At 40.7% G+C, this 15116-nt stretch overlaps 2 protein-coding genes across 9 annotated transcripts in view; both read right to left on the bottom strand.

Annotated features, from left to right (window-relative positions):
* C5H5orf34 (chromosome 5 C5orf34 homolog) overlaps positions 1 to 3436 on the bottom strand; it is a 28458-nt gene extending 25022 nt beyond the window's left edge. For 2 of the 3 annotated variants that reach the window (XM_001135314.7, XM_009449209.5), the window contains exon 1: positions 3065 to 3436. The gene's annotated coding sequence lies outside the window, so the exon portion shown is untranslated. The remainder of the gene's footprint in view (positions 1 to 3064) is intronic. The other variant, XM_009449210.5, reaches the window with a different exon arrangement.
* Positions 3437 to 13701: 10265 nt separating this feature from the next.
* Positions 13702 to 15116, bottom strand: part of PAIP1 (poly(A) binding protein interacting protein 1) — a 31748-nt gene continuing 30333 nt past the window's right edge. For all 6 annotated transcript variants that reach the window (XM_016953336.4, XM_016953338.4, XM_016953337.4 and 3 more), the window contains exon 11: positions 13702 to 14080. In XM_016953336.4, coding sequence (XP_016808825.2) covers positions 13987 to 14080 — 94 coding nt within the window. In that variant the 3' untranslated portion in view covers positions 13702 to 13986. The remainder of the gene's footprint in view (positions 14081 to 15116) is intronic.

Here is a 15116-nt window from a genome sequence, read left to right as displayed (position 1 = left end):
CTGTGCTCTCTGAAACATGTGCTGTGTCCACTCAGGGTTAAATGGATTAAGGGCAGTGCAAGATGTGCTTTGTTAAACAGATGCTTGAAGGCAGCATGCTTGTTAAGAGTCATCACCACTCCCTAATCTCAAGTACCCAGGGACACAAACACTGCGGAAGGCAGCAGGGTCCTCTGCCTAGGAAAACCAGAGACCTTTGTTCACCTGTTTATCTGCTGACGTTCCCTCCACTATTGTCCTATGACCCTGCCAAATCCCCCTCTGTGAGAAACACCCAAGAATGATCAATTAAAAAAAAAAAAAAAAGAGTTGGGTTTCATTCACACCTTACCATTTACTAGCTAGCTATAAGTCTCAGGTTGTTCCTCATTTGTAAAATGGGAGTAGTAACAGGATTGTTGTGTGTATTAAAAGAGAAAACAAATATGACAGTGACCAGCACTGTGGATGCTGCCTTGCAGGCACTCAAGCAATCTTATGAAATGTTTTTATTCCTTTCTAACACTAACCCCATCCCCTTCCACATTATCCCCTTCTACTACCCAGATGATCAAGTTTTACCTGCCAGAAAAAAATAACGTTCTATAGAAAACACTTTCACTTTATCCCTATTTCCTACCTATAAACAGCTCAAGTGTAGTATTCACTCACTACCAACCTTCTCTCCTATCAGTCTTCAATTCACTGCAATCCAGCTTTCACCTCTATCTCTTTACTGACATTGTTTCACAGTGGTCACCAATGTCTTCTTATACCCAATGACTTTAGTCTTCATCCTACTAAACCTCATCAACGTGTAACAGCATTGTCTACATTCCCTTGCACCAAACTCTCTTTCCCCCTACTTTTCTCCCCTAACATTGGGCTGCCACAGTTTTCTTCTTCACTTCTACCTGTTTTTAGTTTAATCATTCTTCTTCACCATTCCCTTAAATCAAGGATTCTTCAAGACCTGACCTTAGTCCACATTTCATCCCTTCTTAACATAACACTCATGTCACTTTTATGCCCCACCTTGTCTTTTTTTTTTTTTTTTTTTTTTTTTTTTTTTTTTTTGAGACAGAGTCTCACTCTGTTGCCAGGCTGGAGTAGAGTGGTGCAATCTGGGCTCACTGCAACCTCTGCCTCCCGGGTTCAAGTGATTCTCCTGCCTCAGCCTCCTGAGTAGCTGGGACTACAGGTGCGTGCCACCACGCCCGGCTCATTTTTTGTATTTTTAGTAGAGACAGGTTTTCACCATGTTGGCCAGAATGGTCTCGAACTCCACACCTCGTGATCCGCCCGTTTTGGCCTCCCAAAGTGCTGGGATTACAGGCGTGAGCCACCGCACCTGGCCCACCTTGTCTTTTTTTAACCTTACCCACTTTAATGTATGTAATCAGCTGTAGGTGATATCCTCTGTAATCTTCTGAGGATATGTCAGGATATAAGTAAATATTTAACCACATGGTCTCTCCTGAGGAGATTCACACACTTTTAATTTTCTTTCTCTAGAGAACTAAATGTACCTGACCTCTCACGAGCTTTCAGGTGGCTGCCTGCTAGACCGCTCTCTATGTCCCTGTCCCATAGATAAATCAAACTCAACATAACTAAAATGGAACTTAATCACTCCTACCAAAAGCAGGCTTCTGTAATACCCCCTAATTGCACTTTCACTCTCATCTCTTCCCTCAAATCCAGTCTGCATACAGTAGTACCCACAGGGATCTTTTAAAATGAAAATCACATCTATCACTTCGTGGCTTAAAACCCACCAGTACCTTCCATTTCTACTTAAAATCCAAACTCCTAAACTATGGCCTACAAAGGCCACACAATCTGGTCCTATCTACCTCTCCCAATGTCATTTCTCAACTCTCTCCTACTTCTACAGGGCACTTTAGATACATTGGCATTTTAAATGTTCTTTAAACAAGCTCTTTCCCATCTTTGCCGTTCTTTCTGCCTGCCTTGTCTTTTCCTTGGCTAATCACAAGGCTGGTTCTTTATCATCATCAAGGTTTCAGCACAAATGTAACTCCTACAAGGGCCCAACGACCAACTAAGTTAAAGTTACTCCCAAACATCTCCCAATCATTTGTCATCCCTCTTCAAGTTTTTTCTTCATAGAATCTATCATCAAAATTGATTATTTACTTGCTTTTTATTTTCTCCCACTAGGATATAAACTCAACCGAAGCAGGGGCCTTATCTGTCTTATATGCAACAGTATCTCTGGCATCTAAAACAGTATTAGGCAAATAGTAAATGGCACAATAAACATTTGAATGATGAAAAATAAGTAAATTGCTCCTCTTGAATTTGCAATTTGAATTAATGGTGTCTCATTGTTAGCAGCCAATATTCTAAAACTTGACTTTCCTCTCCATGCCCCTGTAACAAGTCCTGTTGATTTTCTGTCTTTGGAACCTGGCTCTCTCTACCTCTTTCTCTTTTTCAGGCCATAGACTCTCCAACTCCTGCAACTGTCTGGAATTTCTTCTCTCTCCAATCCATCTCTAGTATTGATGACATAGGTAACTTTCCACAAGTCACTCCATACCAAGTGCTTTACATCACCTGTTTACGTACTTATCAAATGGCAATATAGATTACAGATATATATATAAACACACACGTATATATCGGGTATGTCTACTTGGTATTTTAGGGGAAAAAACGGGTGCTGATAAATAGATGGAAGACATTTTCTGATTCCAATTTGGGAAAAATAGTCTATCTTTGGTCAGGTCTTTCTTTTCTTTTTTAAATAGCTTTACTGAGGCGGTTTTCTAATTTTAAATAATCAAGCATACACAACAAACAGTGTAATGACTAAGGTTCTTGGCATACCATAGGAAAGCATAACCCGGCTCCAACCCACACTGCCATTCTCATCTCTACAGTCTCATTCCCGCTTGCGTTCTCATCACCCAGCACATTACGTCAGGGTATGTTTAACACTGAAAAATCCACACGTCTGTTCTTGACATGAATGAGAATCTCATTTCTTTCAAAATGCTATAGTCTCTAGTTACAGAAGGAGCCTGATCAAAACAACCACCAAAAGTCTTCCACTCACAGCAGTTCGGAGCCGAAAAGTTGCGGAAATGTCGCCCAGCAACGGTCCCTGGCTTTGATTTGCCAAAATGCTCTGGAAGCCGCAGCGTCGGCGCCTGCCCACCACTACTTCTTCAGGGGTTTCTTCAGTTTGACAAATTACCAGCGAGTGATATTTCTTGGTGAAAGAAAAAAATCACAACCCTAGAGGAATAAGGTGGCAGGGAGAGTGTTTTGGCCAAGACGCCCGCCACGCAACAGGAAAGCGGAGACAGCGCCAACTGCAACCACTAAGAGAAAGCGCAAACCGCACAAGACCAGTTCAAAACCAGCGCCCTCAGGGAGCCGCTTCAGAGCTCCGCAACAGGGAAGACAGGAAGTCCCGCCCCTCCACAACAGGAAGGGCCGGACGTCCCGCCCCTCCACTCCGGAGTTTGCCCTCGCTGCGTTCCCTACTAAGGGCGGAGCAGGAATTGGTGTAGGAAGGGGACGGGTGTTTCCTTGTTCGGAATCGGGTTGGCTCCTCTTTGATTTTTTACTTCTGGTGTCCCACGCAAAAGCAGTCCCGACCTGGTTCTATTAATAATAAAGGCTGTAAGGATCAGCCTTTTGAACGGTCCAGCCGAGAACTAACCACAGAGCGCGTTTTAGTAGAGTGGTACTTATTTTTAAATAAGGTAAAAAACGATTATACTTCAGTAAAGCTGTTTAGAAAAAAAAAAAACAAAACTTGGCCAAAGATGGAGAACTCTTCTTTTCCTAATTTGGTATCAGAAAATAGGTCGTCTATGTATCTGCACCTTTTTTCCTTATAAAATGGCAAATAAATGTGTCTGCTATATTTATTGCCACTAAACAAGTGTTTATGGAACACTCACTCTGTGTTTAGGCATAGTGGGGATAAAGCAGGGAAGGTGGCCCAGTTCTTTGCGGGTGAATATCAGAGCTAGAGATTAACTGGAAAGAAAGAATAAACAATCATTTATTACAGTTGTGGTGAGTGTTTCTAAGATAAAATACAGAGGTTTGTGAGAGCATAGAGAGGCATACCTTGTTTTATTGTGCATTTTATTGTGCTTTGCAGATACTGAGTTTACTACAAATGGAAGGTTTGAGGCAACCTTGATGGAGCAAGTGTATGGGTGCCATTTTTTTCCAACATCATGTGCTCACTTTGTGTCTCTCTGACACATTTTGGTAATTCCCACAATATTTCAAACTTTTTCATTATTTTTGTATCTGTTAGAGTGATCTGTGTGATCACTGATCTTTGATGTCACTACTGTAGTTGTTTTGGGGGACCACAGATCATGCTCATACATTATAAAATGGCGAACTGAATCTGTTACAGGTAGTTAGGCATGAGCAAGGCAGGAGAGGGCTCTCCCCTGCCACCCACCCACTAGAAACGTTGGGTGATGGTTCAGCAATTATCACATGGCCTCTCTAAAAATGAAAATTTGGCAGCGCCAGGGAAAGGCCATTTCCTGATGGCCCACACCTGTTAACATCAAAATGTTAATTGAATGCAGGCCCCAGAGAGAAGCAACTTCCTGGGCATGCCGGTTAAGAGACAAAAGTGATGAAGTATGATTTTTCTGATACACTCCACCGGAAAAAGGAAGAAAGCCTCAGATGGGCATATGTATAAATCCATAAAATCACTGTGTGTGCTCACTTCCCAAGGGTAAAGAGGGCTCTGAGCATGCAGGGAGCCCATCCTAAGATCATGGTTAAATGCGGCGCTTGACCTTCTCTCTCTCTCTCCTTTTTTTTTTTTTTTTTTTCAGACGGAGTCTCACTCTGTCGCCCAGGCTGCAGTGCAGTGGCGCGATTTCAGCTCACTGCAATCTCCGCCTCCCGGGTTCAAGCAATTCTCTGCCTCAGCCCCCTCCCCGAGTAGCTGGGATTACAGGCGCCCACCACCATACCCAGCTAATTTTTTTGTATTTTTAGTAGAGACAGGGTTTCACCATCTTGGCCAGGCCGGTCTTGAACTCCTGACCTCATGATCCACCTGCTTCAGCCTCCCAAAGTTCTGGGATTATAGGCGTGAGCCACTGCACCCGGCTGGCCTTCTCTCTTTAACCTTCACATGCCCACTTGGGTCTCTTCCATGCGTACCTTCCTTTCTTTCCTGTTCTAATGCCTGTTTAAATAAACCTCCATTCCTACTCTGGAACTTGCCTCAGTCTCTTTTCTGCTTTATGTCTGTCAGTCAAATTCTTTCTTCTCTGAGGAGGCCAGGACTGAAGTTGCTATGGACCTGCAAGGATAGGCTGCTGGTAACTTGGGGTAACTCAGATCTCTTCCACTAGTAACAAGTCGATTGATATATATTGTGTGTGTCTAGCTGCTATATTCACTGGCCACTCTCATCTCTCACCCTCTCCTAGAGCCTTCCTATTCCTTGAGACACAACAATATCAAAATTAGGCAAAGTAATACCCCTACAGTGGCTTCTAAGTGTCCAAGTAAAAGAGGGTTGTATGTCTCTCACTTTAAATCATAACCTAGAAATGCATGATTAAGCCTGTAAGGAAGGCATGTTGAAAGCCAAGATAGGCTGAAAGCTAAGCCTCTTGTGTCAAACAGCCAAGTTGTGAATACAAAGAAAAAATTCTTAAAGGAAATTAAAAGTACTACTCCAGTGAACACATGAATAATAAGAAAAACCAAAACAGCCTTATTACTGACAGGGAGGAAGTTTGAATGGTCTGGATAGAAGATCAAACCAGCTACAACATTCCCTTAAACCAAAGCCTAATCCAGAACAAAGCCCTAACTCTCTTTGATTCTATGAAGGCTGAGAAAGGTGAGGGAGTTGAAGAAAAGTTTAAAGCTATCAGTAGTTGGTTCATGAAATTTAAGGAAAGAAGCCATCTCTGTAACATAAAAGGGCAAGGTGAAGCCACAAGTGCTGATGTAGAAGCTGCAGCAAGTTGTCCAGAAGATCTAACGAAGACCATTGATGAAGGTGGCCAAAACAGCGGATTTTTAATGTAGATGCAACAGCCTTCTAGTGGAAGATGTCATCCAGGACTTTCATAGCCAGAGAGAAATTAATGCCTGGTTTCAAAGCTTCAAAGGACAGGCTGATTGTCTTGTGAAGGTCTAATGCAGCTGGTGACTTGAAGTTGAAACCAATGCTCATTTCTCATTTCAAAATCCTAGGGCCCTTAAGAATTATGTTAAATCTACTCTGCCTGCACTCCAGAAACAACAGAGCCTGGATGACAGCACATCTGTTTAGAGTATGATTTACTGAATATTTTAAGCCCACTGTTGAAAATGACATTCAGAAAAATAGATTTCTTTTAAAATATTGCTACTTATTGACAATGCACCTGGTCACCTAAGAGCTCTGATGACGTACAAGGAGATTAATGTTGTTTTCATGTCTGCTAACGCAGCATCCATTCTACAGCCTAAGAGTCAAGAAGTAATTTTGATTTTCAAGTCTTATTATTTAAACAATACATTTCGTGAGGCTATAGCTGCTATACAGAGTGATGTCTCTAATGGATCTGGGCAAAATCAATTGAAAACCTTTGGGAAAAGATTCACCATTCTAGATGCCATTGAGAACATTTGTGCTTCATGGGAGGAGGTCAAAATATCCAATTAAGAGAAGTTTGGAAGAAGTTTATTCCAATCCTCATGGTTGAGTTTGAGGGCTTCAGGTCTTTAGTGAAGGAAGTGACTGCAGATGTGATGGAAACAGCAAGAGAACTGAATGAGAAGGGGAGCCTGAAGATGTGACTGAATTGCTGCAATCTCCTGATAAACCTTGAATGGATGAGTTGCTTCTTTTTTTTTTGAGATGGAGTCTTGCTCTGTCACCCAGGCTGGAGTGCAGTGGCACAATCTTGGCTCACTGCAACCTCCGCTTGCTGGGTTCAAGCAATTCTTCTGCCTCAGCCTTCCGAGTAGCTGGGACTACAGACATGCGCCACCATGCCCGGCTAATTTTTTGTATTTTTGGTAGAGACAGGGTTTCACCATGCTGTCCAGGCTGGTCTCGAACTCCTGACCTTGTGACCCGCCTGCCTCGGCCTCCCAAAGTGCTGGGATTACAGGCGTGAGCCACGGCGCCTGGCCTGAGTTGCTTCTTATGGATTAGCAAAGAAAGTGATTTCTTGAAATGGAAACTACTCCTAGTGAAGATGCTGAGTATTGTTGAAATGACAATAAAGGATTTTGAATATTACATAAACTTTGTTGATAAAACAGCAGCAGGGTTTAAGATGATTGACTCAAATTTTTAAAGAAGTTCTATTGTGGTTAAAATGCTATCACACAGCATTGCAAACTGGATAAATCTTTCTTGAAAGGAAGAGGCAAACCTCATTGTTGGCTTATTTTAAGAAATTGCCACAGCTGTCCCAGCCTTCAGCAACCACCACCCGAATCAGTCAACAGCTATCAACACTGGGGCAAGACCCTCCACCAGCAAAAAGATTACGATTCACTGAAGACTCATATGATCATTTGTATTTTCTAGCAATAAAGAATTTTTAAATTAAGGTATGTATATTTAAAGAATATGCTTTCGCACACTTAATAGGCCTCAGTATAGTATAAACGTAACTTTTATATGTACTGGGAAACCAAAGAATTCCCAACTTACTTTATTGCAATATTTGCTTTATTGTAGTAGTCTGGAACGGAACTAGCAATATCTCCATGGAATACGTGTAATGAGCAGATTTAACCTAAGATGAGAAAATATTTCCACTGAAGTTTGAAATTTAAGTACGTGTTAGCCAGGTAAAGTAGGGGGAAAAGTATTTCAAGCAGAGGTTAAGGTCCCTGTGTTAAGGCTGTGAGGCCCAAGGGAAGGAGCTTTCCCTTTAAAAAGGACTGAAAGAAAGCAAATGTGGTTTAAGCATGGTTAGGGAGGAAAGAGGCCTGAAGGGGAGGGAATCCTGGAGTGGGATACAGAGGTAGGCAGGCAGAGTACAGAACATTAGGGATTTATGGACTCAAGATTTATATTCTCTGACACCAAATTAGGAAAAAAAGAGGTCTCTATTTTTGGCCAAGTTGTATGTGTGTGTGTTTTAAACAGCTTTATTGAGGTATAATTGTTTATTACAAGGTGTTTAAGTAGGCTGGGCACGGTGGCTCACATCTGTAATCCCAGCACTTTGGGAGGCCAAGGCAGGCGGACCACCTGAGGTCAGTAGTTCCAGACCAGCCTGGCCAACATGGTGAAACCCCATCTCTACTAAAAATACAAAAATTAGCTGAGCATGGTGCCAGGCACCTGTAATCCCAGCGACTCAGGAGGCTGAGGCAGGAGAATTGCTTGAACCTGGGAGGGGGAAGTTGCAGTGAGCCAAGATCGTGCCACTGCACTCCAGCCTGAACAACAGAGCAAGACTCCATCTCAAAAACAAAAACAAAAACAGAAAACAACAAGGTGTTTAAGCAAATGTGGCAGCACCACAGGATGGGGGGCAACATAAACCCCTAATTTACCTCCATTTAAAAAAGGCTGATATGCAAATTGATATCAATCTTCCATGAAGTGTAAATAAAGGCATCTTTAGAAGATCACATTTTCATTGACCTGTAACATCAGTTTGTATGACATAATGCTAACTTAGTTCCTGTCCCACCCCCACCTTTTACCTTCTAAGAACCTCCTATATCGAAATCCTATCTACTACAGAGTTTTGTGATGCGATTTGTCCATTAGAAAGATTCTTGGAACTGCTAAGTGGAGAAAGGATTATAGGATGCAAGGTTGATGTGGATAGCTCAGTAGAAGGTTTTTGAAAAAGCAACAGTAGAGATCATGGCAGCTTGGACGCAGGACCTGGGCAGTGAAGATGATGAGCACAGCTCCAGGAAATATTTAGGAGATTGACTGTATACTTGATGGTGGTTGAACCTGGGGCTAAGGGAGGGGTAGGAGTCATAAGCAATCAGGGTTTCTGGTTGGGACAAGTGGATAGGTGGCAGTGCTACTGATAAGAGGGGGGATGTTAAGAGGAAGAGCAAATTTACTGATAGCATGATTTAAATTTTGTTAGTCCACCTGATCGAAATGGTAAATTAGTAAAGGTCTGCAATCAGGAGATAGAAACAAATCTGGAGGTCACTGGCTGATAGCTGCTAACTGAAGCTACAGGAGAGGATGAAATAGTCCAAGAATATTGTGACATGAGAAAAGAATGTTTAGGACTGAACTTTGAAGAACACTAGTATGTACAGATTAGGTAAAGGAAGAGAAGCCCACAAAAACATGGAGGAGGAACAGCATGAAGATGGAAAGCAAGTTAACTGTGTCCTAAATGCCTAGAGGTTTTCTTTTTCTTTTTTTTTTTTTTTTGAGACAGAGTCTCACTCTGCCACGCAGGCTGGAGTGCAGTGGTGCAATCTGGGTTCACTACAAGCTCTGCCTCCCAAGTTCACGCCATTCTCCTGCCTCAGCTTCCTGAGTAGTTGGGACTACAGGCGCCCACCACCACGCCCGGCTAATTTTTTGTATTTTTAGTAGAGATGGGGTTTCACCGTGTTAGCCAGGATGGTCTCGATCTCCTGACCTTGTGATCCGCCCGCCTCAGCCTCCCAAAGTGCTGGGATTACAGGCATGAGCCGCCGCGCCCAGCCTGAGGTTTTCAATTTTAGTGTCACTTAACAATGTCACATATTGCCACAGGATAAGCTAAGAATGAAGTCTCTCCAGGACTTACTGTCATAGAGGTCATTGGTGACTCTAGTGAGGGCCACTGTATATAGTGGGGGCAGGAGCCATAGTGGGTTTTAAGCGCAAATAGGAGGTAAGGACATGGAAAACATGGGAAGGCACTTGAGAAGTCTGACTATGAAGCAGAGATAGGACTGTGGTCAGATACAAATATGAGAAGCAGATTTCTTCTGATGAGAATGGTGTGTTCAACTGTCCATGCAAAGAGCCAATGGAGAAAGAGAGGAAAAATACAGACCAAGTAACAACAGACTCCATGAGAGAACGAGAGGAGATAGGATTGCAGCACATGTTGAATAACTGGCCTTTAATAAGAGGAGGGATTCTTCCTGTACAGGAAGAGGAGGGATGAAGTGAATGCAGATGCATTTGTGTACATGGGTATCATGTTTTTTGTTTTTTCCCTGCGAGGTAATCAGTTAGGGGGTGAAAGGGGCTTTAGAGGGAAAAGGGTTTGAAATAGTTACAGAAGGATTGAAGAGAAACACATTAACATTGTTGGCAGTACTGACAGCCTAACTCAATGTGCTGAGCATGAATTTACAGTGATAAAAACCTACCAGAAACGACCTCCAGCTGCAAGGATGCAGAAGCAGTGTTGGGTTCATCCAGGGCTGGTATTTTGCCAGGCTGACACAATAGAGCAGCAGCATACATGAGCTTAAATTATTTACATCTGCTGAAGTCTAGTCCGCCAAAGATCACCAGGCTCAAGCCTGTCTTCTGACAAAACCATTTATTGATTTGCAAGCAAGGGAACCAGAAGCAGCAAAGATGGTGCATTCCACAAGAGGGCAGGGGGTGCCATCTTTGGTAAGGTTTGGGTTCCCAATGTAGGGTTCTGAGCAAGCTATAAGGGAAAGGAGACCAGTTCTGGGTTGGATGCTATTTCTGTAGCAAGATTAGATGTGAGAATTAACTAGAGATTGGTGCTGCAATGAGGTGAGGGCAAGTTTAGCAACTGGATATCCCCAGTAGTAGATGGGTTATAGCAAAATAGGTCTAAGGGTGTCACAGCCAACAAAGCAGTGGTCACATGAGGGAGTCATGATGGTATTTTATAGCTGCTGCAGGACCTAACAGTTTCATGTTAACTTTGCAGCTGCCTTGCCTGTCCCCCTGACAGTGGTGGAGCTTTTTTTTCAGTTTGAGCCACTTTGAGTCCTAGAGTTTACTTTCATACCAAACATCCTCCTCTCATTAAATGTGAATGATTTTTCCCCCTAAAGTACAACTTAATCCATATGCATCTGTCCTCTCTAAAGATTTAATGAAGTACCTAATTATAGAATTAAGCTTGCTTTCTGGCAAGACCCAGCCTAGAGTGAACGTTAAGTTTTAGACCATCCCCTAAATCACCAAAGCCCAAATCCTATCACAGATTCTAACACACTCTTACTGATGCATCCCACAACTCCCACAAGGTGTATGTTCTCCTTTACTGCAACAATAAGCTCAGGCCGGGCGAGGTGGCTCACGCCTGTAATCCCAGCACTTTGGGAGGCCGAGGTGGGCAGATCATCTGAGATTGGGAGTTTGAGGCCAACCTGGCGAAACCCCGTCTCTACTAAAAATACAAAATTAGCCAGGCATGGTGGTGTATGCCTGTAATCCCAGCTACTTGGGAGGCTGAGGCAGGAGAATTGCTTGAACCCGGGAGGCGGAGGTTGAGGTGAGCTGAGATCATGCCACTGCACTCCAGCCTGGGCAACAAGAACAATACTCTGCCTCAAAAACAAAAACAAAAACAAAAAACAACAAAAAACAACAAAAAAACAAAACCTAGTAAGCTCAACACGTTCAGGTACAGTGTGTTCCTGGTAGTCTATGGCTGAAGAGCATTAACAACATAAAGACAGAGGGTCAGAGTTGATGACAGCTTCTAGGTTAAGACCAATATTTGTGTTGTTTTTTTTTTTTTTTTTTTTTTTTTTTTTTTTTGCCAGAACGCAAGACTATATTTACTAGCAGCTCTGTGTCCTTGCTCATTGGAAAATGATCTTTCCTCAAGACTTACTGACACGTTTCTGTTTAAGGCATGACAATCGTAAAGGCCAACAATTGTGGACGGGGGCAACTCTTCCTTTCATTATGTACTGGTGTAGTCAATTATGCAAAGTCTGGTCAACCAAAGACCACCAGGCTCAAGCCATTAGTTTTAAAATATGGCCACATGCTCCTTGATGGCCTATGTGATATGGCTTTAGTAACTCCCTTAGGACCAAGAGAATATAATGGAACTAATGCTGTGTAACTTCCAAATGCAGCTGCTTTCTGGGTCTTCTGAAATGGCCCTTCAGAATCCAGGCAACATGCTGTGAGAAGTTCAACCTACATGGACAAGTGTAGATGGTTCTGGTGAACGATTCCAATCTAGTCTTGGCTTTAAAAGTCATCTCAGTACCATGAATTCAGATGATTATAGCTCTCAGATATTCAAATTACCCTCAGCCCTTAGTTTTCCTTGCCTAGGCCTCAGACATCATAGAATAAAGCCATCCCCATTGTGCCCTCTCCAAGTTCCTGAACTATAGAGTCCATGAGCATAATAAAATGATTGTTTTAAGATGCTAGATTTCTGTGCTTTTTTAATTAAGCATAATACCGGGAACAGATATTGATCTTGTCAGTAGCTACTGTGAGTAGAGCAGTAGTTGGTGACAATGAGCTAGTAGACAAATACTGGACGGTTATTCACAGAGCAGCTGCTAGAAGTTTCAAGTATATGCAGTTAGCATTCCTTGTCCCTGGTCTAATGCACCATCCCTTCTCTACACCTCCTCTCCCTCCAATATTTATAGTCAGTGCTATCTTTAGAGAACTGCAGATTATGTTAATAGCTGCCATGTTACAGGAGCCATTTTGAAAAACATTTCTTACAACTTCCAAAAACCACAATTACGTACATTATTTCCTTTATAGAAGGAATTTTAAAGTTTTAATGTTTTATATTTGCTAGTTTTTCAAGGTAGACTTGTTACTGAATTCTTACTCAGAGAATGAATAAAATATCTTCTAATATGATTTCTTTGATTTCAAACCATTAAGTAAATTCATTATGTCATTTAAGTTCAACAGCAAATTATTTAAAATACCAGATGCTACTTCAAAAATTTAGAGGAAACAGAACTATTTAAGCTTTATTTTCAAAGTCTAATTTTAATTCAGACTGAACAAACAAGCAGAAAAGTGAGAAAGCTAACTGTATTAGCAGACACAGATGTACCAAATGTAAAACAGTGGGTTATTAACAGAACTATTTACATGCATATTTACAAGCAATCCTTTTGTACATAGTTTTTAGTTAGCTGGAAAAAGATTTGACATTAGGTAAAAATATTATTTATTAGGGCTGAGGTGGTACCACATTATAGTAAAAGTATTAGAAAAGTGACCCTCAAGGTGTATCAATTATAAAGCAGATGAAAACTTGAATGACAAATATCTAGTAAAATTCTCTAGTAAAAAAGTCGATGCAACCCATGCTACAAAATAAAAGTGAGAAAGCCATATAAATAAAGCAGAATAATGTTCTAGGCTTTAAGGTAATGAAGTTAGTCAGTTGAAAAAATAAAAATAAAAAAGAACAATTCTAGAATTGGAATAAATCTTCAGTGAAGTCTTGGTTGTTTAGCTGGGAGTTCACCAAGTTGGGTTTTTCCCCCCCATGACATTTAAAAAGCCCTTGGTATCAAATAGCATCTGCATATGTAAATCAGTTGTTGATATATTCCAAGACTTTAGTGCTAAAGATTTTCAAGATTATGATTCATATTTGAAATTCAATTCATTGGGACACTAAATGTCAAACTAAAATGAAAGCTATAATACTCCTACCTAAAAAAGGATGCTACATTTTTGCAGTAATATGTATTTCCAGACGAAGACTTTTTCCCCTCAAGAAAAGTAGAATTTAAAGGATAAGCATCTAACCAACTAGCAAAATTTTCAACATTTCATTTATTTCAAAATCGATTTTATTGCAGCCAAAACAGTAGAATTAACTGTACATAATAAACTATTATATATATATACACATTTTAAGTTATAGGGAATAAAGTTTATTTTGGCAGATAGTGTTAAACAAAATTAAAGTTGCATACATTAGTAACATAACTCAACATCCTTAATTTGGTATAGATGTGACACATTTTCTTGCTCTCCTGTGTTCTGCTAAATCACCATACCTAAACTGCTTTATAAAACTGATATGCTGAAATTTAACTTTACTGTTTTCGCTTACGCTCTGATTCCAAACAAAACTTTTCATAAGCTTCTTCTATCTCTGGGTCCATCTCATCATCAATATCATCCAAGTATCTGTAAAAGCAAAGATGATTCATAAGTGTAAGGTTTTTCAATTCAGAAAGTAAGATGCTAAATCATGAAAAAAATAATGTAATACAACTTTCCTAGACTGAGTTATAATAGAACACAAGCCTAACTTTAGAATTACATTAATGGCAGTCTTCGGACAACCAAATGCTTAATTTGGTAAGTAAAATTTTACAGATTCTGAGTCCCTTGTGTGTGAAATTATAGTAAAGAATATATATACTTTTAGACATAAGTTAAATTCTATAACTTGAAAGTTAATCAAAGGCTTGACATATAAACTTGGGGCTCAAGATTGATATTAATAAATTTACCTTATCAACAAACAATTAGAATATAACTATTAATAGAACATAATTTCAAATATGCCATTCACCTCTAGTGATGCACTAATATTTTATGTCTACTTAATAACAGAAAGTGCTATTCCTGCTATGATTTCTGCTGGGTTATTCCCATGATGACAATTTAGTCACATTCCCATTTATTTGGAATCAGATTTTCACAGGAAGCTACTTTTGAGATCATCTATTCCAGATTTTTTTCCAACTATTAGGTAGTTTAAAATGGTGGAAAGCAAGGCTTCCCATAGTTAAGTATGGGGGGAAAGATTTAAAGTGTCAATTAAGGATTTAATCTACACATTCTTACTGAATGTCCATAGCCATCTTAAAAAGATATGCATTACGATCATCTTCATTTTGGAGATGGAAAATAAAGAGATTCTGGAAGGTTAAATGAACAATGTAAAATTTTAAGTGTGTGGCGGGGCCAGAATTTGACTCCAGGTCTTACCCCTTTTCCTCCATAACATGATTCTATCAACATCTTCCCCACCCCTCCAATAATCCAATCCCTTCCACCTACAAGCATGAAAAAACAATCTTGCCAACCCTACCAACTGCTGATGAGTCCTTTTCTGTTTCTTCCCCATTTCCAATACAGGGCCATGTGTTGAAATAACCATGAGCTCATTAGGGCAAGAGAATATGATGCTTACCAAATAAACTTAAGAGGATAA

This window comes from Pan troglodytes, chromosome 4 (assembly GCF_028858775.2).
Source record: "Pan troglodytes isolate AG18354 chromosome 4, NHGRI_mPanTro3-v2.0_pri, whole genome shotgun sequence".
In the NCBI taxonomy this organism is placed as follows: domain Eukaryota; kingdom Metazoa; phylum Chordata; class Mammalia; order Primates; family Hominidae; genus Pan; species Pan troglodytes.
This window is presented reverse-complemented; position numbering and strand designations above follow the sequence as displayed.